This window comes from Littorina saxatilis, linkage group LG13 (assembly GCF_037325665.1).
Source record: "Littorina saxatilis isolate snail1 linkage group LG13, US_GU_Lsax_2.0, whole genome shotgun sequence".
Classification (NCBI taxonomy): Eukaryota; Metazoa; Mollusca; class Gastropoda; order Littorinimorpha; family Littorinidae; genus Littorina; species Littorina saxatilis.
Window position 1 is genome coordinate 34,391,385 of NC_090257.1, and position 13,395 is coordinate 34,404,779.

The 13,395-nt window shown below is 42.5% G+C and overlaps 2 protein-coding genes across 2 annotated transcripts in view; one reads left to right on the top strand and one right to left on the bottom strand.

Moving 5' to 3' along the window:
• The window catches only part of LOC138945589 (uncharacterized), a 291,977-nt gene that overhangs the window by 25,797 nt on the left and 252,785 nt on the right, over positions 1 to 13,395 (top strand). The window lies entirely within an intron of this gene.
• LOC138945565 (uncharacterized) overlaps positions 1 to 13,395 on the bottom strand; it is a 51,993-nt gene that overhangs the window by 12,000 nt on the left and 26,598 nt on the right. The window contains exon 2 of the mRNA XM_070317008.1: positions 5,092 to 5,271. Within this exon, the coding sequence (XP_070173109.1) occupies positions 5,092 to 5,271 (180 nt within the window). The remainder of the gene's footprint in view (positions 1 to 5,091; positions 5,272 to 13,395) is intronic.

The following is a 13,395-nucleotide window of genomic DNA, read 5'->3' on the forward strand; positions in this document are numbered from 1 at the left end:
CGAGCCAGTCTGAAGAGTACTCGGGTCCAGCTTTTTATTGATGCCGTGTGAGATGGAATTTTTTACACAATATATCCCGCATTCACATCGGCCAGCAAACCTCAAGCCTATTAGGGCGAGCATTAGTTTCTCTGCTCTTTTCTAGTCCATCTACCACGGAAACCAGTCCAAAAATAGCAAGTGGCTCGAGATGTTCGCTATCTTGGCGACTTGCACAAACAGAAGATGACAGAGCGTTTCTCTTTCATACCCGCATATCGGTGCTTGAGTTGAAATGGAACAAAAAAGTGCACTTGGTGACAGGTGCCGTGCCATTCAACTTGTCTGAACGTTTCACCTCGTGATTACTTACGCCATAAAGAATCCATCGTTGGCGAACCCTCTATGATCCACAGGTTATGGTAACCTCATGTGTATTCTTTTTTTCCCCTGTTCTCTCCCTCCGAGGCACGATTGCTTGTCTAATAAAGTCATCGTTGCAAGTATCGTTGTGGTCTCCATGCGAACGATAACAATTTTTCCCGTTCCATTTCCTTTTCCTTCTCTCTATCCGCGATATTCAATTGTATACCCTTTTCGTCCACATCCACCTTCCCAAGGTGTGATTGCGTGACCAAAAAAGAAGTCGACGTATGCATTCTCTCTCTCTCTCTCTCTCTCTCTCTCTCTCTCTCTCTCTCTCTCTCTCTCTCTCTCTCTCTCTCTCTCTCTCTCTCTCTGTCTCTCTCTCTGTCTCTCTACCCCCTCTCTCCCTCTCTCCCTCCCTCCCTCCCTCTCTCCCTCCCTCCCTCTCTCCCTCCCTCCCTCTTCTGAAATGTGGGGTCTCCAAAGATTAGACAATATAGAAAAGGTTCACACACTTGCATGCAAAAGGTTCTTAAGTGTTCCTCTTAAAGTATCCAACAAGTTTGTGTATGGAGAACTGGGACGCTACCCTTTGTACATCAACAGTGCAGTAAGGTGCATAAAATATTGGTTGAAGCTGTTGACACTAGATATATCCAGAATTCCCAGACAGGCATACTTAATGTTAAAAAACTTGGACGAGCGAGGTAAAACATGCTGGGCAACACATGTAAAGAATACATTGTTTAGCACGGGGTTTGGATATGTTTGGTTGCAACAAGGGGTGGGGTGTGAAAAAACATTTATTTCTTTGTTTAAACAGAGAATGGCTGATATGTATTTGCAGGAATGGAATGGTTCCATTATAAGTAATGACATTTATCAAAACTACCGATTATTCAAAACAGTTTTTGAAAGTGAGAAGTACTTTGATTTCATTGACAAAAAATGTTTCCGCGATTGTTTGATCAAATTGCGTCTGGGTGTGTTGCCTATTGGAGCTTCGTGTTTTAGAAGAACATTTGGAAGGGACAGGAATATTCTATGCAAGCTTTGTGAGGTTGTGGAAGACGAAAAGCACTTTGTATTTGATTGTCCATTGTATGCAAACGCCAGGGCTAAGTTTCTAAATACAAGATATAACTCATTAAATTTTGTGAATATTCTCCGCAACGGCTCATCATCTGATATTCGTAGATTAAGCATTTACTTGTTTATTGCTCTAAAAACTCGCCTGGAGTTTACTGAAAACATAGCTCAAGACGACTGATTGTGACTGTATTACTTTACCGTGTATGTTTAGTTTTGTATCTTGGTTGCTTTGCCGCTGTATGTGTTTAGTTTTGTATCTTCGTGTTGCTTTGCCGCTGTATGTACTTTTGACTTGTATTTTTGTTTGTAACGACCCTATTCTAGGGGCTAGAGGCCTGAAGAATAAATGATGTTCTTGTTCTTGTTCTTGTTCTTGTTCTTGTTCTCTCCCTCCCTCCCTCCCTCCCTCTCCCTCTCCCTCTCCCTCTCTCTCTTTCTCTAGTCCACCTCCCATTCTAATCCCTACGCCTATTAGAACTACTTGCGACAAAAGCGCTGGAAATCTCACCATACAAAAATAAAAATAATAAAACTGTGGCATGATGTCATGTGTTAGCTCATGCATTATTCCGCATGCTTCTGTATACTCTCTTTAACTTCTTGCCTTTTCTCCTTTTAATACGTATTGCATTTCTATACTGTTTAATATGTGTGTTGAGTGCTCCCTCTTCTTTTTGTTTATTTCTCCTTGTGAAGCACATTACATTTCTAATTGTCTAGAGGTGTTTTAATTGCTCCCTCATTATTCTGTTTTTTTCTCTGACATTGCACCAGAGGTGACGCACAGGCATAATCTTCTCGTTAGTTTCTGTTCTTGTCTTGTTTTATTTTTCTTGGAGTTCTCCCCGAAACATACACGCTGCATGCTCCCTTTATTTTCTTTTTTCTTCTTTCATGTGATCGCTTTTTTCTTGTCTTTTCTTCTGTTGTTGTTCTTCAAGTTCAGGTCTCTTCTGGTGTTCTCGCAATATTCTGATCTTCTCCCATATTCTTGCTGTTATTGTTTTATCTTTCCTTCTGTTTTCGCTATTTGCTAAAACAAATTCTGTTCTCACTATATTCTGATTTTCTCTCAGCTCTCGCTATATTCTGATTTTCTCTCAGCCAGCTTTAATAAAAAAAAAATCTGTACTCCCGACCTTTGTTGTTGTTGATCTTTTCTTCTATTATCGCTATGTTCTGATTCATGTGTCTGTTCTTGCTACATTCAAATCTCCTCTCTTGTGTTTTGCAATATTCTGGTCTTTCCTTCTGATGTTTTTTTAAAAAAATTTTTTTTAACCTCAGTTGCATGCAGGTTTGCTACTACAATTATTTTTTGCCTTTTTTTTTTTTTTCGTGTGTGGCTTGGAGCAAACCTTTTTCATAGGTCTTTTCTTTTCTCAGTCAAATGTGTACATTTTTAAATCAACAAACTTTATCAGTAAACTATTATGTTTAAGTAAATAAATAAAAATAATCATAACATAAATTTATTCCTAATGTTCAGCTCAGTTTCCAATAATACACCCAAATCTAACTTTTTCCCATATTTAAATTTTTGCAATGGTCATTTTGGTGATTAAAATACAATGATTCACAAAATAAATATAATCATTTTTCAGACTTTCCCTAAAATAACCCAAAAATACATTTTCTTCATTCAAAATAATGGCAACATGTATTTTCTTATAAAAAACGCTGGCGCTGGACCCGAGTACTCTTCAGACTGGCTCGCTCCCCCAGTATGAAAGTTTTTGTCTTGTGCACGTGGATTTAAAAAAAAAAAAATTTTATTTATTTTACACAATTAGAAAAATTATTGGAGTAAAATAAAACATTAAAACGTCCATAATAACCAAAAGTAAACAAGAATTAAAAATAAATAGACCGCCCATGCCGGGAATCGAACCCGGATCACTTGGATTTAAAAAAAAAATTATTTATTTATTTTACACAATTAAAGAAATTATTAGAGTGAAATAAAACATTAAAACGTTCATAATAAACAATAGTAAACAAGAATTAAAAAAAAAAAATAGACCGCCCATGCCGGGAATCGAACCGATCACTTTGGCCATAGACGAATCGCTTTCCACCAGGATCACTTGGATAAAAAAAAAAAAAAAAAAAAAAAAAAAATATTATTTTACACAATTAAAAAAATTATTACAGTAAAATAAAACATTAAAACGTTCATAATGAACAATAGTAAACAAGAATTTTTAAAAAAAATAGACCACCCATGCCGGGAATCGAACCCGGATCTCTTTGGCCATAGTCGGAAAGGCTTTCCTCCAAGCCAACAAATCTGACATTCGCCAGTGAACTCAAATGCCTATAGTCCTCGCGCAGTGGTACACGCACGCAAAGCACGCAAAGCTTGATGTGGTGTCGCTGGCTGGGCGGTTTATCAGCCGAACGGCAGTTCTATCCCACCGCGAATCGCGCTCGCCGTTAAGAGTGGCTTTTGTGATTTATTTCGCATTTAGGTCCCAGGTAACATTATGAAGTTTTAATACGATCAATCGGACCTATTATCAAGTTAGTGTATCAACTTTTGAACGAACTGCGCCCAGTAGTTTCCCAGCAATAAGCTGTTAAGTCGAGACGAACAGACACACAATTAAAGTCTGCAGGACCCTAGTACTGCGTACTCGGGGATAAAAAACGCTGGCGCTGGACCCGAGTACTCTTCAGACTGGCTCGCTCCCCCAGTATGATTACTATGAAAGTTTTTGTCTTGTGCACGTGGATTAAAAAAAATAAATAAATAAATAAATACACAATTAAAAAAATTATTAGAGTGAAATAAAACATTAAAACGTTCATAATAAACAATGGTAAACAAGAATTAAAAAAAAAAAAAAATAGACCGCCCATGCCGGGAATCGAACCCGGATCACTTTGGCCATAGACGAATCGCTTTCCACAAGGATCACTTAAATTAAAAAAAAAAAATTATTTTACACAATTAAAAAAATTATTAGACTAAAATAAAACATTAAAACGTTCATAATAAACAATAGTAAACAAGAATTTAAAAAAAAAATAGACCGCCCATGCCGGGAATCGAACACACAGACACACACACAAAACAATAATCAATCGTGCTGTTGTGCATTCCAGAAGAAAATAAATGTTACCTGTACGTATGCCAACTATGTACGGGTGTTTATCGACTTCAGTAAGAGGCATTGTAAAAATGTCAAGAAAGGCGACACACCTTCTACTAGGTCATAAATAATCAACGAAAGAAACGACGATTGTTTCTATGATGACTGGTTTCCACAATAACGCAAAAGCACAAACACGGCACTTATAATTTTAAGCATCGATTTTGGATAAAAGAAAACGTGAAAAGTATTTTAAACGAATACAAAAGTAGAGAAACAAATATAACTTAGAAATCGCAGTATGAGGATTAGGCTGACATAAAGCCGGCAGCTGGACGGACTGACAAGCAGACAGACAGACATACAGACGGACTAACCCTTTCGAGTTTATTGCGGATAGTGGTAGCATGCCGACAGACAAAAAGCCTACAGCCCAGTTAGCGTACAGAGAAAAACAAACAAAACTATATTTAACTCATAAAACAGCTACAAAAGGACACTCAAGAGACTCACAACACAAAGAGCAGAGACATTCAATACACGCGAATAATTCACTCACCTGCCCGTATCCACCCGGCGTTTCTTGAGTGTCTCCCGGGGGGTGGTGGGAGGGGTGAACGACTCCTCCTCTTCCTCTTCTTCCACTACATCCTCCACTGTCACAGTTCTCTCGTCGGCCTTCTCATCGTCGTCGTCCTCTGTCGTTGACTGTCGATAACTGCGTCGACGACTGAGCTGCCTGTGGAGAGGAGGAGGAGGAGAGGGGGTAAAACTTTTTGTGGTGGGAGAGGGGGAGGGAGACACTGTGAAAGCATCTTGGACACTACAGTGGTCGCCGCTTAATAAAACCACTTCTGGACCGACGAAAAATGGCTTTAATAAGCGGCGGATTTATTAACCGGCTGTCCAGGAATACGTCATTTTCGAAAGAAAAAAAAATCTCTTTTGTTTACGTCACTCAGTCACTTTCTTTCGTCATTTACACTTGTTTGAATCTAAACAAAACTTCACGAAGGATGTTGAACTTTTGTTTTAATTATGTACATGTACGTGTACTTTGATCACTTCGGTACATCAATAATTTCACTGTCACCGTCACGAACCATTACTCGTCAGAGAAGAACGATTATATGAGTGTTTGTTTGTTGGTCCTTTTCCACATCAGAACAAGATAATGTGAGTTTTAGTCACAAACTACGTGATTTCTCTGAGAAAACTGGCTTTAATAAGCGGCGGGTTGGTTTTATTAACCGGCTTTTTCTAATACATAAGATATAGTGATAAATCCGGACCGTCTGAAATCGGCTTTTATAAGCGGCTGGCTCTATTAACCGCGGTTTTATTAAGCGGCGTCCACTGTAGTACTTTCTACTGTTCTAGACACATCATCAATACAGGAGTCGGTACGCGTAAGTGTTGCCCCTGTCATATGACCGCTGTCGGTACCTGTTACGTTGGTACGACTGTTGGTCCGACATAACGGTTTGGTCCGAAACGCGGCGCGCCTTGTCAGTGTTCCAGAGTTTCCTCTCTTCCATTTTCCTCCTGAAGCACTTTTGCTGTCCTGAAGAGAACCACGGCGATCCTCGACTACAGCTGGATCCTGCTTCTCAGATTCATGCCCTTCCAATAGTGGTACTGGTGATTTAGTCGGAGCACTACTGTCAAAACCCAGACTTTCACATCGCCGCAACATTTTGGAATCATGAGACGGAGCCACGTTAAAACCGAAGCTACCTTGATGCGTAAATTCTCCTGAGGTTCTTTTGGCTAGCTGAGAAACCAGAGGGTTTTTAAAAACTGTGGAAGCCTTGTCGAGGGTCGAAGACTGTGGCGGCACGAAAGTTGATGGTGGTAAGAAAGTGTGCGCATCTTTTTGCTGGTGGTGGTGGTGGTAGTTTCCGTGTGGAAGCGTGCAGTCGGTACCAAAAGCCACACTATGACTTTTGTGCAGCACAGGTCTATGGCTAACTGAAGGCGCAACAGCTACCATCGTAGGCGCTGCAAAAGAAATCTCTTTTTCCGACGGGACACAAAACTGCGAAGACGAATCGCCTTGACTGTGGGCCGGTGTCACTTGTTTAGTCTTTCCCAGCTGGTGGCTGTGTAAGTATGCTGGCTTGTCACGGTAGGGTGACACTACTGCAACGTTCCGCTTCGCTGCGTTGAAAGATGGCACTCACTGCCGATAAACCAGGATCTGGGTATCAATGAGTTGAGGAAGGCAATCCAAGGAATCAAATCCGGAAATGTTGCAACCGGCTTAGACCCCATTTCATACAACATGATACGCCGGTTTCCTGAGCCCATGCCTAAAGTGCTGCTACAGTTTTACCAGCACTGTTGGGCGAGCTCAAAACTTCCCTCAGCTTGGAAAAACGCTTTGGTGATTGCTCTTCCCAAAGACGGTAAACCCCGGCACCTGCCGACAAGCTACCGCCCAATTTCACTCACACCTCACCTTGGCAAGGTATACGAAAGAATTGTAAAAAACAGACTAGAACACTTTCTTGAAAAGAACAACATTCTTCCCCTCTGCCAGGCAGGCTTCAGAAAGGGTCGAGCCTGCATGGAGCATGTGGTAAAACTTACAGCCCACATCAAGAAGGCTAAAGCACGAGGCAGAACAGTGCTGGCAACCTTCTTCGACATTAGAAGAGCATTTGACACGGTCTGGCATGGAAAGCTAATTCAGAAAATGTCCAACATGGGGATCTCAGGGCGCCTGCTGGAATTTGTCCAGGAATTCCTCACAGACAGGTCCATGGCTGTTAGAGTGGGGCAGTCCATCTCTCAAACACATGTCCTAGATATGGGGGTGCCTCAAGGAAGCATCATAGCCCCCATATTGTTCAGCATCATGGTCCACGATGCAGCAAACCTGAACCTCAAGGAGGCCTCATTGTCTCTGTTTGCCGATGATATGGCCCTCTGGGAAGCAGTCAACTGCAAGTCAGAAATAACAATCAAAACAAAAATGGGGCGGTACCAAGCAAAAGTCGACCAGATCGCTGACTACATGCAGACGAATGGCTTTGAGCTATCTACCGAAAAAAACCGTGTTCATGGCCTTCACAGGAGTGCAGCTTGTCAAAAGGACATTTTCCATTACCATAAATGGGGTGCAGCTGGTGCCAGCAGATCAAACCAAGTTCTTGGGAGTGACATTCACAAGCTCTCTCAGTTGGGGCTCACACATAGACTCACTTGTGAGAAAAGCTCAACGCTCCCTAAATCTGATAAAGGTTCTGAGCAGAGAGTCGTGGGCAGCCGGAAAACCATTGATCCATCTTGTCAGTGCCCTTGTTCGGTCGCGCCTCAGCTACGGCCAAGAGGCTTTCTTTGCAGCTCCTGACAGTCAGTGGGTAAAGCTTGAAAGAGTAGAAAGAGCCGCTCTCAAAGTGGCGCTGGGGGTCCCCAGATCGGCAGTCTCCACTCTACTTTACCAGGACGTGGGATGGCTGCCACTGAAAGAGGAATGCCACCTCAGATGTGCACAACTGGCTGTCAGAATACACTGTGTCCCAAACACGGCAGTGGAAGTATTTACCACAGACATGGGAGATACCGACCACATGCAATACAAAGCTCTTGAATCCAAGACTCATACATACCAAACAGTGCTCCCAATATACAACCACGTGAAGGGCATATGGGAACAGAGTGCCCTGTCCAAGGAAAAGCTGGTTACAGGTGATACTCTTCCTTACCCTCCATGGCTGCTTGAAGCCCCAAATCTGATCATGGACTATGGAGACGGCCTCAAAAAGGCAGAAGACCCATTGCTGCTAGCCACAGTTGCAAAAGAAAAGATCGATCAACGATTTAAAAGCCACCTACAGGTCTTCACAGATGGTTCGATCCTGCAGTCAGGGGAGGCTGGGTGTGCCTTGTCGATTCCTGGACTTGATATAACACGAAAATACAAGCTAAACAAGGGATCAGCATCTTCTCTGCAGAGTTATTTGCTATCTACATGGCCTGCACACTGATAAACGATCTGCCAACCCCACCTCTGGGGGTGGTCATCCTTACGGACTCAAAATTCTCGTTGCAAGCACTTGCATATGGCACCAAGAACAGAGGAGAGATGCAAACTGAAATTCATTTCTTAGCCCACCAAATTATGACAAAAGGAACAGACTTTTCCCTCATGTGGCTGCCATCCCACACAGGAATCCGGGGAAATGAAATGGCGGACAGAGCAGCAAAAGCAGCGGCTATGTCAACCATGCCAGTGACAGACATTCGGCTCTCCTGCCAGGAAGCCAAACTGCTGCTATCCAAGCTAAAAAGAGAGGAAAGAGAGCAGACACTGTCACAAACATGTGAAGAGAGAGGATGGATACACCTCCCCTACAATAGGAAAGGGCACCACCTCCCACTCCCCCCGAGACCCATGAGCCTGTTGCGTCGCTTGCGCACGGTCAGCAGCCGCATCTACTGGGACAAGGTAGTCTGTCAGTGTGGCAAGACTGGACACCTCACACACGTGTTTGAAGGTTGTGATACTCTCAAGGAAGAGATGTCTAGTCTCATCCGCTACAGAAGGGAGAATGCTCTCAGTCTGGGAGACTTTCTCCGCCCACACCCATCACTCGGAGAGAAACCGATGATGGTCTTGGTCACCAACCTGTTCACCTCAACTGTTGCGAGCTGGTTCTAGTGTGCTTGCAGCAGACCCAGCACAGCACAGATCCACTTCTGGAATCTTAAGCTAAATGTGTCCCAAGACACACATTTTGTAGTCCTGGCATCCTGAAAGGCAGAGGCCCCAACCTACAGGTTTGCTTCCATACCAAAAACGCCTCCAGACACGGGAACTTGGGAGAAGAGGCAACAGCTCCGCTTGAACCTCAGAAACCAAATGTGCCTCCAGACACACAGATCCCTTAGACGGCCGAGGCTGTGGCCTCTAAGGTTCTCGTGTACCAAACCGCCTCCTGACTCTGCATCAGATTGCTTGCGCTGGCATCCACTGGGCGAAAAGTCACGTTTTGGCACAATAACGTGGCATATAACATGAAACATGAAGTTAATCAACTGAATTTTGTGGCATTATACCTGTTCGATTCACATCAAGTTAGAAAAACTGCCGCAACGCAATAAAATCCCTGGGATTTTAGCGGGGTGCAAAACACAGTAAAACATCGAGTTTTGGTGTCTGCGTTTTGGACGTTTTCGCTACATTAACGCACGGCGATTGACGTCGTGTTGAACGCGTTTCAGCAGTGCGCAAAACACCACGAAACCTATGGAGTTACGATAAGTTTTTCTGGTTTCTAAACCTTGATGTTAGAGTGTTGTTTTGATGGATTATTCTGCGTTTTCATCAGCCTGGTGCCGAACCTGCAGAATCAGACACACACACACACACACACACACACAGTGACACACACACACACACCTTGAACTGACACACACACACGCACACACAACTGAACACACACATACACACACTGATCATCAGTTTATAAATGTGAAAAAAAGTGCAGTGCACAAACATTTTTGGGGGTATCTCTTATTTTCTCTATAATTATGAGCCTTGTCACAGTACAGTGTACACGAGAGACTGCATTGCCCGTGCGTTGAGCAGAGAAAGTAGGTCATTCTAAGCTGACTATTTAGCGCGGTCAGATTTTAGTTTTCTTCTATATTCCTTTGCACTTTTGCTGGGGTACTGGCCGAGTTAATCGTTTTCCCATGTGTGTGGGACCTGTAAGGAATTCGAAGTGGCGACGGACCACAGATAGGCCTTTGTTCTACTCCCCCCCCCCTCCCCAAAAACATCCGTCCGAGATGGTGGCTACTGACTGGACTTGCAACTTTCTCAACTTGTACAGTACGAACTGCAGTGACTCGAATTTGAGTTTTGGGATTTCTCTTGCTCTACCTTTTCTGATAATGTTTTACTTAGCTCGTGTTTAGATGCAATACATACAGTCTCTTTACATTTAGTCAAGTTTTGACTAAATATTTTAACATAGAGGGGGAATCGAGACGAGTGTCGTGGTGTGTGTGTGTGTGTGTGTGTGTGTGTGTGTGTGTGTGTGTGTGTGTGTGTGTGTGTGTGTGTGTGTGTGTGCGTGTGCATGTGTGTGTGTAGAGCGATTCAGACCAAACTATTGAACCGATCTTTATGAAATTTTACATGAGAGTTCCTGGGTATGATATCCCCGGACATTTTTTTTTCTCGATAAATACCTTTGATGACGTCATATCCGGCTTTTTGTAAAAGTTGAGGCGGCACTGTCACACCCTCATTTTTCAATCAAATTAATTGAAATTTTAGTCAAGCAATCTTCGACAAAGGCCGGACTTCGGTATTGCATTTCAGCTTGGTGGCTTGAAAATTAATTAATGACTTTGACCATTAAAAATCTGAAATTTGTAAAAAAAAATAATTGTTTTATAAAACGATCCAAATTTACGTTCATCTTATTCTTCATCATTGTCTGATTCCAAAAAACATATATAAATATGTTATATTTGGATTAAAAACAAGCTCTGAAAATTAAAAATATAAAAATTATGATCAAAATTACATTTTTGAAATCAATTTAAAAACACTTTCATCTTATTCCTTGTCGGTTCCTGATTCCAAAAACATAGAGATATGATATGTTTGGATTAAAAACACGCTCAGAAAGTTAAAACGAAGAGAGGTACAGAAAAGCGTGCTATCCTTCTCAGCGCAACTACTACCCCGCTCTTCTTGTCAATTCCACTGCCTTTGCCACGAGCGGTGGACTGACGACGATGCTACGAATATACGGTCTTGCTGAAAAATTGCATTGCGTTCAGTTTCATTCTGTGAGTTCGACAGCTTGACTAAATGTTGTATTTTCGCCATACGCGACTTGTTTTGTTTTAGGATCGATTTTGATAATGATTGAGAAAGGAGAATAGTCGGTGTTAGTTTTACAGTCGGTTTTATGAAGTTTGAGTAAAGAAGTGCGTGGTTTTTACCCTCCCTTTCGTTTTCCTTCCCCTTCTTCTGTTTGCTATTATTGTGCTATCTTTTCCTGCTTCTACACACACCAGGGTTCGACACTAGCGGGGGCGGGGGGCGGAACGCCCCAGAGTTTTGTGTTCCGCCCCAAACATTGCCGAAGCTTGGGGCCCACTCCGCCCCAGGATAAATTCCAACAATGACAAACCGAAAATTCTAATGCCAGCAGAGCCAATCACTAAAAATCGCCAGTCAAAGTCGTCACTGAAATTTGCGTTACGATCAATGCCGCAGTCAAGAAAAAAAAACATTCAAATCGTCGAAGGACAATGTCGTAAGGGAAATAACTCCCAGATTGCGCTCTTTAGCGTGAGAGATAAGTATCGCCTTCAAATGCCAAACGCAAAATGTGGCGACACATCCCTGGTGTAAAAAGACATGGAAATGAAGATGAAGAACAGGGTGGAGAGAAACGAAAAAAGGAGACCGATGCAGCCAAAAGCGCGAAGCGCTGTCGTAATTTCAATGTCAAATGGTTGAAAGAATTTCCCTGGCTTCAGTACGATGAAGAAAAACAGACAATGCATTGCCGCACGTGAATACTGAGAGTGGGCCCCAGATTTTTTTTTTCCGCCCCAGCAATTTCCATCTCTGGGGCCAGTGTGGCCCCAGGCCAAATAAGTTAGTGTCGACCCCTGCACGCACACACACACACACACACACACACACACACACACACACACACACACACACACACACACACACACACAAATCGAATCTAAAACTAGAGCCGAAATGGCTGCACTCTAACTCATCTTTGATCTCCCAAAAAACAAATCAATCAATCATTCACACATGGATCAGAGGCAATGATATGGCTGACAGAGAAGCAAAAGAGGCTGTTTCAGATCAAGCAGCATTTCATGACATAAAATTAACAAAGACGGGAGCAAAACACAAAATGGCCAAAGTTGCCTGGCGTCACTGGGAAACAGAATTAAAAATAGAAGGCAATGCTCATGGTTGGCTTATTCTGCCCCGACAAACAAAACAAAACAGGCCTACACTCCCCACCTCCCTCCTTAAATTACTTCGCAGCAATCGCACGGATGGATGCGCTCACAAGTGCTTTCCCCGTCTCTGTGAATGTGGAAAGTTTATATCTTTTTTACACCTCTTTGACCGCTGCCAATCACTCCAACAAGACTTCCGCAACCTACACACCACAGGAGCTCCTGTGCTACACACCCTTGTCAACGAACACAAACTGAAACCCCATGAGTTTTTTTTTTTTTAGATAAACATTGCAATGGAAGCTAGCATACACCCTGTGTCTCTCAATATATAAGGCTGAAATAGGATATCTGTTTTAAAAACCCTGATCTCTGTTCCTCCTTCCCACCCCTCAATACTCTCTCACGCCGAGCTTTTTCTTCTTCATTGTATTATTTTTCCAGTTATGTATTTACTTACCTATTCAGCCACAAATATAACAATATTCCACATAACAAAAAATAAAAAAATAAGCCTACAAAACCGCTCCAGTCCAACCATATTCCGCGTACACAATCTTCACTTCCATCCCCATTTTGAAACATCGCAACAGACTTCCAGATATGATTATAACACGACCATATGTGTTCTCTGGTTGCATGTTTGTTCAGTGTCTTGTCCCCACATAAAGCATATTAACTCTACCTGTCCTAAAGCCAGTTGCAGTTCTAAGAGGACGTTAAAACTAATTATCATCACACACACACTCACACACACACACACACACACACACACACACACACACACACACACACACACACACACACACACACATATGAAAAATCCCATGTATGTTTTATGATTGTTGTTTTGGTCTGAATACAATTTGGAATCTTACTACACTCATAGACCTATATT